The following is a 16,112-nucleotide window of genomic DNA, read 5'->3' as shown; positions in this document are numbered from 1 at the left end:
GAATGTCTTTAAAAATCATTTATTGCTCTAATCAGCCTGGCAGAACCTTTTTCTGTCATGCTGATAAGGAAATTAAACTTTTCTCATACCGAGTTTACATGCCTCTTACGCACAGATGTTTGGTTTTCTTTCAGGGAACTAATTCAGAAGTTGAAATCTTTCATCACCTTCTATAGTGCTCTGCCTGGCTACATCTGCAGCCATAGCCCTGTGGCTGAAAACGACACCCTGTGCTGGAATGGACAAGAACTTGTGGAGAGGTAACTATTTTAAAGTTAAATATAGCAATATTTGAGGAATAGTCATCATATATTTGTCTAAAGGTGAATTATCGAACTCAGTTAATTTCACAACAAAGTCTATGCAAAACATATGTGAAAGCCTGGTGTGGCGGTCCACACCTGTAATCCCCATTGCTGAGATGGCTAAAGCCAGAAGTCTGCATGTTCAAATCCAGCATGGACAACTTAATGAATCAGCTAGACCTTATCTAAATTTAAAAATTTTAAAAAGGGCTAGGACTGTATCGGGGTGTGAAGGCCCTGGCTCAGTGCTCAGTACCTTAAAAAAAAGTGAGCATGTATGATGTGAAAGGTGGTATAATGTGAGATGGTATAATGTGAATTATGGTAAAGATGGTGTAATTGATAGCTCTCACAGAATTTAGAAGCTTTGAACATACAAAAAATATGTATTCAGGAACATGTTACAAAGTGTGAAGCATGAAGCATCTATTTTTGTGTTTGCATTCTACTTATTTGTGGGCCTTTAATTTCATTTGAGGAAATCATATTTGTGCTAACAACATTTAGAGTTAGCGAGGTATTAAGAAGCATCATGGTAAATGCTTTATATGTGTTAACTTTTATTTATTTTCCCCCATTTTACAGAAGAATATGGAGTTTAAAAAGGAAGATAAAGAGTAATACCATTTCACTGAACAATTTTACGGAATTACTTGATTGAGGATTTGTTAGTATAATCTGTGCTAGCTATGATCATCTGTGAAAATTTTGCTCATCACTGACAAGGAAATTACATGCATTTATTTAGCAAATACTAACTGAGCCCTAAGTGCCAGGCATGTTGAACTGAACAATACAGACAAAATTCCCCATTCTTGTGGGGTTTTCAATTTTTGAGCTAATGGTATGTGAGCCTTGTGTATGTGAGGAATCACTTGTGATTAAGAAGTTACATTAAGGGTTCAGGGTAAGAGCTCAGTGACACAGGGCCTACCTGGCAAGCACGAGGTCCTGAGTTCCATTTCTGGTACCCCCCAAAAAAAATTACATCAAGAAAATAGAATGCTTAGGCAACTGCATAGAGTTGATGAACATGTGTGAAAAAAGATTAGTAGAAGATAATGGTACAGTGTGGAGGAGAATACAAAAAAAGACCTCAAAGTGACATCCTAATCTTTCATTAGTTAGTTTCTTAACCTAATGCAAGTGATTTGATTTCCCTAGGCCTTGGTTTCTTCATTTAAAAAATGAGATTGGATTTGGTCTCCTCCAACTCTGACAGTCTTTGTGTTTTCTCCTTATTTATTCATTGACACTTCAGTGTTTGTTTTGAGATACTATGTGTTAAGCACAGATCCAGGTACTAGGGATATGGTGAAAAAGACAAGTTAGTGTCGTTGAAGAGCCTACACTCTAGAGAGCTCCAGTACCAGGACATTATATGCTGGATGAAATTTCTTCACGCTGCAATGCCATGGACATAGGAACTCTCTGGAGTCAGATATACTGGGGTTTGCGTATCTCACTTTTGCTACTGTCAGTGCGTGGCCTTGCCTGAAGCATTTGACCTCGGAAGTCTCACGGTCCTCCTTGGTAAGAGAAGGGCATCTAGTGTGTGTTGTTGTGCCTGTTAAGTGAGTCCATAAATGTAAAGGCCCTACTTTGTACCGTACTTCTCTTTTGTCCAGCTTCCTTTTCTCCTCTAAGTCTCCTCTTCCCAACACAAGAAGAAATTTATACCCAAAAATAGGACGTTTCTCATCTAAAACTACTTTAGTGACATGGGGCAATGAAGATGAATTTGCATACCAGCCTAGTTGAGACGCTGAAGTCACATGGTGACAGACTTCCTTGTAGCAAATGTGAACCCAACTCTCATGCAGCCTACTCCATTCTGGAGAAATACTGTGTGTTCCTTGTCCCAGCAACTCATAAGGTAGAATCTAGAAACATACAGACAAACGCAATTGGTCTTTGATTTATTCAAATTTGTTTTAAAATCGGTGTAAAAAATATGTTGTTTAAAAAGAAAATACAGAGTCAAATATATGATTCTTCTATAAACTTGACAACAAACCACCTCAGTGGCTTTTCCATTCTTCAGTTAATATGGTGAAAAATGCACAATTTTTAAGTACTTGTTTTGAGTAGCATATCTTCTGACTGTGGTCCCTTATTCAAAAAGAAATTTTACTTTACAATACACAAATTTACCACTGTTTTCATGCATTCAGTTTTTTAACTCATTAAATGAATACTTAAGAATCTACTACATATCAAGCATCAATATTAGTTTCATAGCTATACAGTAATTGTTTTAAGAAAATGCAACTATGCTGGATATATGTTTTATTTTTTGAGGGGAGAAAGTCAGCTGATCTAGTTTGACTTAATTCAAGAGTATCTTCCCAGGCTTATGTGTCTTGAATTAATGGAAATTTTTATTGAATTTTGTGCACGTTAACTACTTCTTATCCCAGTATACTTTTGTGAAAGATGTCCTGCAACCAAGAAAGTTGTTGTCTATCAGCTGATATCATCCAAAGCCAGTTGAAAAGTTAACCTATTATATTTTTATACCATTCAAAATAACCTGATAAAATTTTTTTTGGTGTGGTGTTGAAAATGGCCTTCCGTATGTTGGTCTGTGCATCTGGTCTACCACTCAGCCACCCCTACCCCCAGCTCTTATTAACTGAAATTTTTTGTTTAATTTGCTGTCTGACCTACCACTCAGCAACCTGTACAGCCAGCCCCTATTAACTGAAATTTTTTGTTCAATTTGCTAACTTTAAATACAATAGAGTGCTGAACAAAACAATAAGATAAACATTGTAGTGTAGAGGTAATTTGTTATTTAAAACTTTAACTCTTACTTCTGAAAAATCTATTTCTTTCCAAGCAACTTCTGTTGTTCACTTAAACAATCAAGGAAGGAAAGGAAGCAAAAAAGAGAAAGGGAGAAAGAGAATAGAGGGGAAAAAAAGCAGGAAGAAGGAAGGTGAAAAATGAAACATATTGGCACACAGAAAAAGGTAATATAACCCAGGAAGCACCTCCTTTATTATTGGTAACCTCAGGTTATAATTAACCTGTACTTGTATTACTGACCTAATGCAGTGATGAGGCTAGGGAATAGTGTCAAAGTAGAATTTTCTGAAAAAAAAAAAAATCCTCAGGAATATACACTTAATAATATGACGTTCTTTAGCCTAAGGTCATGTGTGCCCTCTATTTGTATCATTTATAAAGATTAGCTCTGTACTCATGCCTCAGCTATAGTTAAAACCTTTTCCAGATCTTTTCATTGAATTTAATTTAGTCTTAAGTAACGGTTGCTATTCCAGAGTGTCAAATGGGTTGTAATTTTTGTTATCTTTATAAACTGTGTTTGTATTCCTTTGAAAACACTTCATTTTTAGACAAAAAAAAAATGAAAATCAAGGATTCTGACAGTGAATGATCTCGTCATCAGAGATACTTGATCAAAAAGGAAAATGTAAATGCTGAAGAAAACACTGAGCGCTATCCATGACAACTGGGTTAAACTCAGAGCTGTTCGTATCCTCCTACTATGGATGTGTACACCACTCAACTTTAAAAGAGTTATGCAATCCGTTCCTCTCTGAATAAGCCATGTTTCACATACTTTAAATTTTTATGTCTTGCAAAGGTAATCTATATATAGAAAGTCGCAGGGAGTGCCACTAACACCTGAGCATGGTCCATGTGAGGTAACTTCTCTACTTACAGTCTCTTAGTTCCATTTTCCAGCTTTCCATCCCTTTGGCCAGCTTTTTCTAACGTTTATAATGCCTCTCCAAGGTTTTTCTGCACAATTAGAAAGGTAGATGTATAAATAGGATTAAGAAATGATTTTAGTTCTTGAAAGTTTTTGTTCTTGTATCAGAACCTTACAGATGTTTGAGAAATGTGGAATAAGTAGACTACTTTTTCTGTTTTGGCTGGGCTGCAGGGATAGACTATGGTATATCAGCAAGCACTGAACAAGAAGAGCTTGAACACTGCTTCCTGATGTGTGCAAAAAATGGGGCAAATGAAACAGCTTCTTTTTCTCCCATGATCAAGGAAAAACAATGTAGAATAGTTAATTCTACTTTTAATGCATTTATTTTACAGATACTGTGTTCTGAGGCATTTGGGGAAGGAGCAGATTTCTAGCACTAGCAGGTTTTTCATAGGTTTCCATAACAAGAGGAAAAGAGTTCAGGTCTTCTATCTGCTGGTAAAGAAATTCAGTAAAGACCTACATGCCAGAGTGTGTACATACTGCCATATATGTCACATTATATGGTTATATGTTATATATATCAGATTATATATCAGGACATATATACATATGTATATATTTCTATATTTCTTTTTTTTATGTGCAAGTCTCATTTCAGTTGCATCAGAAGAGGCCACTTAGCTACACTTAGCTCCTACACTCTGCTGCTAATGGAGGCTGTTTATTATTTGTTGTTTGGGATTATTTGGGGCTGGGGGTTTAGCTCAGCGGCATAAGCGCCTGCCTTGTAAGCAGGCAGTCGTGAGTTCGATCTCCAGTACCGATAAAAAGGAAAAAGACAAAAAAGAAACATTATTTTTAGATTTAAAGTGTGACTTTTCTCTAAAGGGCTCAAGGCAGAGTACATACATTCAACTTTACATAATGAGGTAGCCAGGGAAAGCAGTGATGAGGGCAGATCGGGGTGTAGCTCAGTGGTAGAGCACTTGCCCAGTATGTGTGAGGCTTTGGGATCACCTTCCAGCACTGCAAGGAAAAAAATGAGCAGCAGTGGCAGAGCAGATCTTTAAGGTAAAATACATAATCAAGAGCAAGAAGCTGCAGGGAAAATAAATGATAGATAATGGAAGTAATATTCAGTGTTGTTGAGTCAGGCCATCGTGACATCTGAGTCAGAGGTTGCTTAGTCACAAGTCAGAGTAAAATCATGCTGACACTGAGGCACAGTAACTGTTCTCAGCAGTCCCTGCCGTGGTGCTTTGATAGTTACAATGCAGAGTCCAAGCTTCAACCATCTGGTTCTCTTCTCATAACTAGTTCATCCTTAGTCCCCTATTCTGCAAGAAATACTATTTATGAAAATTTGGTAAGAGGAAGAAGGGAGCAAATAGGGCTCCAGTATTTGTTTTATCACTATCTTATTTACACAGTTCTTGGTCCTTTTCCTGAATGCAGAAAACATGACACTTAATTCTTTCTAATTTTGAGAGTTATCATGTTAGTTAGTCTAAGTATATGCCCTAAAGGGAAGTATTGCAGTATCAGCCTGCTTGCTAGTACAACAGTTTATATATTTTCCCTTACCTTAGATAAGTCATGAAAAGGCTTTGAAGGAAAAACGGATTTTGTAGAAAATGACTTTATTTGGTATAGCATGAAATACTGATGACAGCTAAGGATTCTAAAAAATCCTGCTAAGGTGAGACAGATATATTTGGGGACTACCCTCAAGTATTAATCTGCCTCAGAGCTCAGATTGCTATATTTTCCTTCACAGATTTATTTGAAAAGTAGTCTTTAGTGACAGATACTTATCAGGACCTACTCCAAGGGAGTACAGTGACATTTATGCCTTAAGATTATGGTGTCAAGACCGGGGATATAGCTCAGCAGCACAGCATCTGCTTGGCAAGCACGAGGTCATGAGTTTGATTCCTGATACAAAAAAAAAAAGATTATGGTGTCATAGAGTAGCTTTACTTTCAGTATTGAATGAGAACAAACACAGCTTATCCTGTTGACTGGTGACTTAATGGCATGTGCCATTTCAGATGGGCTGTACTTAGTCAACTGTTATGTCCTAAGTAGCAAGAAGAGGTATCTTTATTAGCTCAGCGCTGATATATATATTTGGGCCGCCGGCTGAAGGCTGGATAGCTTATTATTTTAAGCAAATTGTGTCCTATTAGTGCACGATGTCAGCCCTGCCTGAACTCAGTTGGATAATTTCAGTATACAGAGAGCATTTGGAGGCCTCCAATATAGGTCCTAGCGTATCTGGACCCTCAGTAAATAAATATTGCCTATTGTGTTGGGCGGTAAGCATTCTGGTAGATACATAAAAATTAAAAATCTGTCCCCTTAGTGAGCATAGAAGTTAAGTGGGTGGAAACTGATGGAAACAAGCCTGCTGTGTGTCGTGAGTCACCTGACCTTTACTAATGAGGCAGATGGTGGCCTTCCTTTAGTGATGCCAATGTCACTTTGTCAGAATGCCTCTAACTGCCACAAACAGTAACGTCCCCTGACACATTTTTCTAATTACTCTGATTCAAGAGGGTTGTCACTCACCAAGCACCGTGGAAAATGGACTCTTGGGACTTGGAGAGTAAAGGACAAGCAGAGCTATTCCAGGGAAGCCTCTTTCTTAGGAGGTTCCTGCCAGTGGTCCTGCTCTCAGGCCCCACCTGGCTATTGTGATTGTTTGCATTGTGGTTGAGGGATCATGGTGGTGGTTTTTCTCCCTATAGGAAATGGCTGACAAGTGTCACTTCTTTCCAGCTGCCAGGCCCAGGGTTTTGGTAATGTCTTTGAAAGAAATTACTCTCTACTGTTTTTTGCCTCTTCCTCTTAAGTATAAGAGGAAATGCAAATGCAAAATATCCCTTGGGTTTCTCTTAATAGTTGATATTGATAAAAACATACATTAAAATAAAATAAAATACAAACATAGGCAAGGAGTTGAAGGTTAACAAAAAGCACACAAGGACAAGTTTCAATATTACATAGTAATCATAAGACAGTGCAGAGTGTGTAAGTCTCTAAATCTGGGTTGGAATACCTACTCCATTACAAGTTAGCTCTTTCTGAGACTTTGCTCAACAGTAAAATGGAATTAGCAACTTCTTGCTTAACAGATTGTTGAGCAGATTCAGGCAGATTGTGAAGTGTAAGGTTTAGCATCTGGGACATAGAAAGTGGTGGCTATTACTGCCATGTATTAAAGAAGCCTACTGGGACTGGAGGTTTGGGTCCATGGTAAAACTCTTGCCTAGTGAGCAACAGGCAGTAGATTCCATCCCCAGCATCTCTCTCTCTCTCTCTCTCTCTCTCTCTCTCTCTCTCTCTCTCTCTTACACACACACACACACACACACACACACACACACACACCACAAAAGCTTACAAAAATAGCCCTTGTGGATCTTACTTGGAAGATAGATATAGATAGATCTGATTTTATCTCCCTTTGATGACCTGTTAATTAGCTCTTCTGGAATAGCCCTATCTACCTCTCATTTTTATCACCTTGCTTTCCTGCAAAAACATCAAAAGTCCTCTCTTTAAGCCTGGTCAGTCCCCAGTATAATCCCACTGGGGATTAAGGCAGAGTTGTTTGCAGCTAAGAGTACTCCCTTTCAATATCAAAACCATTTTAAACTGTTCCTTCGAGAGCTTCTTTATAGTGACTAAATGGATAATCTTCCTAAATTATGTTGGAAATCAGGATGGGTCTAGCTACAGGTCACATGTAGTTTCTGAGTAGTTTAAAGTCCTTTGTGTCACCCTTGTATTAATCTTCATGGAAAAGGAGAGAGATCGTTAAAATCAGTGGTGATTTCCTAATTTTTCAAGCCAATGAATTTTATTCTTTTGTGTAAGTGTGGCTTTGATCCTTGGGTTTGTCTCCTTCCTGGTGTGGTTTTATTTCCACGTGAAGGAAATTGCATTTTAATTTGTAGCTCAAGTGCCATAGGAGTTTCCTACCTTTGCCCCATTGTATCTTAGTCATGCACGTGATCAGATGGATCTTAAAAACCACCCAGATGAACCCTTCCTTGTTTTGAGCCCCTTGTTTGACCATTTTGTCATCTTTCTTCTTATAGTTTAGGTTGGAGGACCACATAAGGAAGGTTGTACTGTGTAAGAATACCTGCTAGAAAGCTAATTTTAAAATACTGTCCAGCAGGGAGAAGATGAGGAGCTTCCTAGCAGGGTCTAGACAGAAAAAGCTGCTAGGCTCACTTCCTCTTACTGCTGTTTAATGCCACCTCTTCGGGCGACCCTGAATCCTTCTGTCTCATGCCCTAATCTGGCAGCTAGGCTTGTCCCTGGCATATCTCTAGTTACTCTTCGAGAAAATCTTTTGCATGTCTGACATAATCTTCCACCAACTCCTTGAAGGCAAATACTGTATCTTCTACCTACATATTTCATTATTTACTTGTAGAGTAGGTTCTTCATGGATGTTTCCTGAAATCAGTGAAACAGGTTTGTGGGAAACTAATCTGAATACTCGACTTACTGTCCCCAGTATAACACTGTATGCCTTGGAAAGATACTTCAACCCTCAGTGTGTTCTTTTCTCCTTCAGAAAAATGGTGAAAATAATGCTTCCCCTGCCTACCTCAAAATGGTATTATAAGCCTCTAATAAGGCAATGCATGTGAGGTGTGTGATGCAATATGACCCAGTACTTTGGGAGGCTGAGGCAGGAAGGTTGCACATTTGAGTCCTGGCTGAGCAACTTATCAAGACCTTGTCTCCAAATTTAAAATGAGGGGAGCCAGGCATGGCCATGCAAGCCTGTAATCCCAGCACTCAGGAGGCTGAGGCAGGAGGATCGTTCCAAGTTCGAAACCAGCCTAAGCTACAAAGTGAGCACAAGGCCAGCCTGAACTGCACAGCGAGACCCTGCTTCAAAAAGACCAAAAAAGTTAAAATGGGGGGAAGAGATTTGGGATAAAGTTCTGTGGTTGCCAGGTTTAATCCCCCCTCAATTATAAAACTATGTTTTATCTGTCAAAAGTATACAGTTAGATTTTAATTTAGAAGAGTAAATCACATATGGGAGAAGTTCTACTTTGAATAAATGAAACTGAACACTGGATAATGAGCATCACATCACCAGCTTCTCTTTACAAACACACTCCTTGGCAGCGTCCAGAGCATTTGTCTCCCTGCGCATCACTCCAGAAATACTAGGTTTTAATTTTTTGTCTTTAAGCAAGTCCACCCATCCCCACAGATTCTATTTTTAAACAGGCCAACCCTTGGTGTTGTATAAACCAATTGGCTCTGGATAAGGAAATACTTTTAAGAGACTGGTAGCATCAGTTTAAATTACTTGAAAAGTCTGATTGACAGACCATTTTAAAATAAATGCACTTTTATTACTTTCAAACAAATGTGAGCACAGTGCTGGGAATTGAACTTGGGAAAAGACAGCATGTATCAGGGTATCAAAGCAAACAAATTAGAATCATTGCTAATGAGGCTATTGCAGTGTGACTGTCCTGCTTGAAGACCACCATCCTCAGATTGGTTAAGGCTCCCCTGGGGAAGCCTGCCTATTTAAGAAACACTTTTAATTTTTCCTTCATAGACATGAAGAAAGTGCCATTAAAAATCGCTCTGTGTGTCCTCTTGATAACCCAGCATCAAGAACACCCAGTGGGTAGCATCTAGTAGCAGTGTTCTTGCACTCTGGCTTAACAAATAATAGACTGAAACAGCAAACACCCTCCGGCCTCCATGGTGATCCATCTGTTTCACTTGGCCTAGAGTTTCCAGTTTTCACAGATAAAGTGCCAAGACCCAGAAAACTTCTCAATCCAGGAAAATCAGGGACAGTTGGTCACTTTTTGGAACCTATGATTGCAGCAGCTACTAAAACGGGGGGCGGGGGGGGTGCAGTTGTAGGAATTTTACAATACAGGGATAGAGAAAGCTGGGGAAACCACTGACCACTCATTCTGTTGGTTCCTCTGCCTTCACTTTGTAATTGTGATTATCTTTTCTTCCCTAAACACCCTGAGCACTGCTCTCTTCCATGTGCGCCCCCACCCTAATGATGCAGTAGTACTACAGAATGCAAGACTAAACTAGTAAAGGTGGTTGATGGTAATGATAGCTAGCATTTTAGTGCATCCCAGGTGCTGTGCTAGGCACTTTGCAGGTATTAACTTAGTTAATTATCACAATAGCCTTTAAGGTAAATATTATTAGTGCCACCATTTTTCAGATTTTATTGATGAGATTAAGTAAATTACCAGAGGTCACAGCACTAATAAGACAGGTATGATTTAAACACAGCCAGTCCAAACCCTTCCCTAGTATACAGCCCTGTCTGCCAGATGCCTGGTTTCTTTCCTTCTGAGGTCAAAAGCTTATGCCTCTTTCCTATTCCAGGTGAAAGTGTGGCCTAAGCTTATTTTAATTTCTAGTCTGCTTTTCTCAGGTTTGTGTTGCTAAATCCTGTCCTTTCCTTGATTCCTCCCAGCTCCAGACCCGTCAGAGTCACAGTGCCTTTCCCTCATGTCCTGCTGCACTTCGCCGGTCTTGCACCCTCATCAGGAGTATCAGTTGACATCCCCTGGAAAAAGTAGCTCTATCCCTTAGAGCTACTCCAGACCCTTGCAGGACACCCTTCTCTTACCCCCAAGGCCAACCTTGTATCCAGCCTCCTCTGCACGCGTGGCTTATGATGAAGCTACACATGGGGAACTTTGGAGCCCGTGCAAAAGAGACTCCTTAAGCCACAGGCTAAGAGTCAAATCTGGACCCTACTACCGCTACGAACTTGGGCTAGTTTTGCTCAAGCCATTGTCCTTTAGCTTTTTCTTTGATTTATAAAATGAAAGGATTTGACAAAATGTCCTCTAAAGCTCTTCCTATCTCTGTTAGTCTATGATGTCCTGTGTTGAGTTTTTTTTCGGGGGTGAGATAGTCTAAAAGGAGAGGAATGCCATAAAGGAACTTTAATGACTTTGAATTTCCAGTTCTGTCCCTGATGGCTTTCCAAATAGACCAAAGTGAAAGTGATTCAGAAGGTGCCCCAGGGTATAATCACTCTCATTAAGACAGCAGTGAGCTCTTCATTTTACTTTTGCAGGTATTGTTGGGGCTACAGGGACCTAGGCAGGTTGGCTGTTTGAGATGTTGTCAGAGCCATTCTGGGTTTTTGATATTAGAGACTAGAGATTGAGATTCACATAATGAAATCTTAAAGAAAATGTCTCCCCTGTAGCATCTCATAGTTCCGATGGGGATTCTGAGAAAAAAAAAAAAAAAAAAAAAAAAAAAAAGAATGCAGTGTCTGCTGCTCCAAATAGTATTTGACACAACTGCCCAGAATGGAAATTAGAAACCCTCTCACCACAGAGATGTGTCAGTGATGGGAGAGATACATCTAAAGAAGCGCCAAGGGCTGAAGGGCAGGTAAGAACCAAGGAATACAAAGAGGCTGAGAAAACCAGAGGGAGGAAGACAATTTTTCCTCTTTCCAAGACCCTCCAGGCTAGAGAGCTTGGGTAATTTTGACCTAGTTGTCCTTGTGTGCATTGCTCTGAGCTTTTATTAAGTATTTATGTGGCCGTTTATATTTTACCAAGTGCTTTACAATCTCTTTTATTTGGCTTAGTAAAGTTTCCCTGGAATCCCATCTACTTTATGATGAACAGAGTCAGTTCTTGCTTGCTTGGCTCCTCCACGCATACAGGCTCACACAATAGGCCCCTGTGCCTGCACCAGAGCAGGTGCAAGGAGTTCACAAGCCTAGGGCACCTGCAGCGACCCGGCCGTCGGTTGGGGATATTGATGCTTCAGGTCACCTCTCCATTGCTTTATTATTCTTTGGCTTTTATTTTACTGCTGTCAAACAGAGTGTGACAGTGGCAGGCTTGGGCCTGAGAAGGTAGAAGTGTTCTGAGATTGGCACACTGGCAGGAGTAGGCTCTTCCCCTCTGCCCACGCCCACCACTGCCACCAGGCAAGGACTTGCTGAGTGCGTTTATTTCTGCTGCTTCAGGGCTTAGACTGTAGCCTTGATTCTGATACTGATTTTAAGAGAGAACAGAAGAAGTAGCATTTCCACGAAGTGGACAAGACCAGACAGGGTCCTTGGGCACCTGTGTCACCTTATTCTAGCCATTCCCTTCTCATCCTATCAGTTGTACCAGCCCCCTGTCGCAGCTCTCTGGATGCCGCGATGTAGAAAGGTGTGTCTGTCAAACGGACAGGGAGTACAGGTTGAATATCTCTAATCTAAAAATCTCAAATCTCTAAAATATTTTGACATGGCACCACATATGAAACTTCCACACCAACCTTAGGTGATGAGTCACAGTCAAAATGCAGACACACTAAAAATACTGTGTCAAATTACCTTTCTCATACCTTTAGGCTACGTGCATAAGGTATCTAGGAAACATAAATGAATTTTATATTTAGACATGTATCCCATCCCCAGGGTATGCCATTATGTACATGCAGATATTCCAAAATTAGGAGCAAAACACGAAATCCCCATCATACCTGGTCCCAGGCATTTTGGATAAGGGATATTCAGGCAGTAGTAGAGCTGCATACTCTCCCTCAGAGGTTTGCAGTATGACTCCATGGTCTTCAGTTGAGTGTTTTGTTTTCTAAAGATCAGATTTGCCAACCTCAAAATTGCATCTGGTCCATGATGCCCAAACTAGAAATAATGGGCCAGAACATTGGAAAATTCAGGATCTCCAGCAACCAGAGTTCTATGGCTGAGCACAGGGCTGGGTAGGTGCTTACTAGGTAATTATTGAATAGACAGCATTTGCTCTTTGCTTGCTCTGTAGATAACAGAAGACAGTAGACTCTCTAATCTAACATAAAGTTGGTACTTAGGAGCTTCACCACTAAATTTGAAATCCTTGACCTATGGTAGACGTAACAGGTATGTCAGAAAACGTGTTTTCAAAACAGTAAATCTCATTAATTCAGACACTGAAGTAAGCAAAGCTTATACTACTGGAAACTGGTTTGTAATTCAAATCTATGTTGCTAACAGGTGTCTATTTTGGGTAGGCGCTGCTGTGTGGGAACCAGGTGATGGGTTTGTGGGACTAGGTGGGTCCATAGCTAGGTATGGAATTTGAGCTGTAGGAACTCACCTGACTGCCTGACTGGCCCAAGTAGGACATGTCTGTCTACTTGAATGGTGACACTCAGTGAAGCATAGGGACCAAACCCTGGCACTATCCAGGTAGCCATTGGGTTGTCAAGTGGGGTGATCTGGTGAGTGGGATACAATAGCAGGGTTCCCCAGCAAGGTGCAGACTAAAGGGCCAGAGTAAGGAAAGGCCTTGGTCAGTGGTTATGGACTTGAGGAAGACTGGCAAGGACTAGGCAAGAATGAATTGAGTCTCCACCACCTCAGCTGATCTTTGGGAAAGCACTTCCATCTCAGGTCAGTTCGGGAGATGCTTAGAGTGCCTCCTGTAGCGGGAAAGACAGTAGATGGGAGATGAGTACAAATTAGGAAAACAGACAGAGCTGAGGTCGTACAGCCAAGGGCAGCATGAAACATCTTAAAGCAAGAGGAAGTCAGGCCTGAACACCTGGCCCTACTGCAGAACTGTGAAATACTGGCTTTGGAAGAACAATACTAATTCCAGAGCCTGGGGCATTACAGTCAGCCCAGCCAGGACTTTCCCTCCTTGTCACCTTTGGCTCAGGATCAGGGTAGGCCTAAACGTCTAGGTGGGAGGCTTTGGGGCCTCCCAGCAACTGTGGCTGTGACTGGAGGAGCTACAGCAGGAAGTGCTTGGCTTCCTTTTATAGTCTTTGAGCTGTGCCCCTTGCTCAGGCCCCTGGGCAGTGTGCTAATTGAAGTTTGCTCAGACATCCAGAGCAGCAGTGAGGAGCTTTGTGCTACTTACTGCAGATACTGGAAATGCAACACAGGAGAAAACCCGACAAGTGATAGTTTCCCCTGCCGCAGCCTTGCCAGTCTCCCAAACTGGTGTTGAGTCAGTGAAGTGTGGACTTTAAGGATGCTGTTGTTCATGTCGCATTCATGAGTAGATGTTTGTTGTGGACCCTGCAGCCAGCGAAGCAGCATCCTGAAGGAGCACGTAGGTGTTTTCAAGAACTATGTGATTCATTACCTGTTACAGTTATGTAAAGTGGAAAGACAATATTTGCTAACAGTAGGAAGAGTGATGTAGACAGAGGGAGAGGAGGGGGTGGACTGGCCTGCTGACCCGCGAAGTTGGTCTCTTGGGAAAGCTGGGGAGACTGCCTTGGGCCACGGGTGAATGACTTATCTTCTAGGGACTAAAATTAATTTTTAACCACTCCCAAGTTCTGTCTACCAAGCTCCCCCTCAAATGTCCGTCACCTAGAACCTTTGAGGACAGCTCTGCTGAAGATTCCTCTTCATCTAGACCTGAGTGCTTAGTGCCAGCCACTCAGGCCTCAGTGTGTAAGTGGCAATGTCAGCGCTGTCGCAGATGCATGCGCTCACCCGTCTTCCCTGGTGCCAGCCATTCCCGCTGCTGCCTCCGTCCGCAGCCAACAGAACCGCAGACAACAGAGAGTCCAGTTTTTACATTCTCTCAGTGTAGGGACGAGAGAAAATGTGAAGCTTCTAAGTACTCATTGTTTCATTGATGCTCTCTTAGAAAGTTTTCCTTCCTTCCTTCCATCGTTCCTTCGTTCCTTCGTTCCTACATTCGTGCAGTGCATAGTGACTTCTTTCATGGTGGGGAGTTGGTACATGTGCATAGCACATCTTAATTCTTTTATCCCCTTCCCTGTCCCTCCCACTCTCCCCATTTCCTCCATCTCGTTTGAAAAGCATTTCCTACTCTCTGTCTTCTATTTTGCTCTTTAATTTACTTCTGATTTGGGTTCCTCATGTAAGAGAAATCATGCAAGATTTACACGTGTGTGTCTGACTTCTTTCACTCAGGCTGCTGGTGTCACGGTGCATCCATTTTCCCACACATGAATTAAATTCACTGTCTTTATGGAAGAGTACTATATATGTATGCACACATACACACATTCTGCCTTTTCTTTCCTTTATTCTGATCTTTATCTCTACTCTCATGGGAGAGAAACCATACAGTGTTTGCGCCAGACATTGTGTGTCTGATTTACAACAGTCAGCACTATGGTATCAAGATGCATCCATTTCCCTACAAATGACTTGCGTTTCCCCTTCTTTATGGCAGAGCACTGCTCCGTTGTGTATAAAGAACACCTTTTTATCCATTCACCTATTAATGAACATATAGGCTGCTTCCAAGATTTAGCAAATGTGAGTTGGGCTGCTATAAACAGATCATGCATGGATCGTTGTAATACAATGTTTTTAACTCTTCAGGAAGATAGGTAAAGGCATAGCTGAGTCAAATGGAATTTCTGTTTTTAGTTTTATGAGGAATCGCCGTTGTGATTTCCATAGTGGTTGTACCAGTTTATAATTCCACCAACAATGTAGAAAGGTTCCCTTCTCCCCTGTAGCTTCAGCAGCATCTGTTATTATTAGATTTCTTGATGTTTGCCATTCTCACTAGAGTAGCATAGAATCCGTGTTATTTTAATTTTCATTTCTTTACCAGTGACAGTGAACATTTTTCCATATACTTATGAGCTATTTATATTTCTTTTGCAAAATCTTTATTCACTTCAGTTGCCCATTTTTGATTGGTCTTTTAAGCTCTTTTCAAATAATGTACATTGAATAACTACTGAAGGCCAAGTAGTGTGTTTGATGAGTTCACATTGTCATCATCACAGCTTCATATAGAAAACTTGCTATGTGCTGGACACTGAAATCTTCATGCGGCGATTAGAGCTCTGACGTCACGACTGGATGACTGGGTTGCTGGAGACTGATTCTGTTTGAGAAGGCAGCATGGCTGGGTCTCTCGTCGTGTCATGCCCTGCACTGCCTTAGGACTCTACCAGCAAGAAGGGCACAGCCACATGAGGCCCCTCTGCCTTACACCAGAACCATGAGCCAAATGAAACCCCTTTTCTTTGTAACTTGCCCACTTACTGTTGATCCTCCGAGTGGTGTAAGTGATGCCACGCCCGTTGTGCAGATGAGGAAACACGGCACTGCCAGG

The 16,112-nt window shown here is 41.0% G+C and overlaps 1 protein-coding gene across 1 annotated transcript in view; it reads left to right on the top strand.

The window, feature by feature from the left end:
- The window catches only part of Gpc3 (glypican 3), a 410,090-nt gene that overhangs the window by 277,955 nt on the left and 116,023 nt on the right, over positions 1-16,112 (top strand). Inside the window, exon 5 of the mRNA XM_063246437.1 lies at positions 135-260. Coding sequence (XP_063102507.1) covers positions 135-260 — 126 coding nt within the window. The remainder of the gene's footprint in view (positions 1-134; positions 261-16,112) is intronic.

Source organism: Cavia porcellus, unplaced genomic scaffold (genome assembly GCF_034190915.1).
Source record: "Cavia porcellus strain 051 isolate PalLab524CR breed Dunkin Hartley unplaced genomic scaffold, mCavPor4.1 scaffold_3, whole genome shotgun sequence".
NCBI classification, from domain to species: domain Eukaryota; kingdom Metazoa; phylum Chordata; class Mammalia; order Rodentia; family Caviidae; genus Cavia; species Cavia porcellus.
This window is presented reverse-complemented; position numbering and strand designations above follow the sequence as displayed.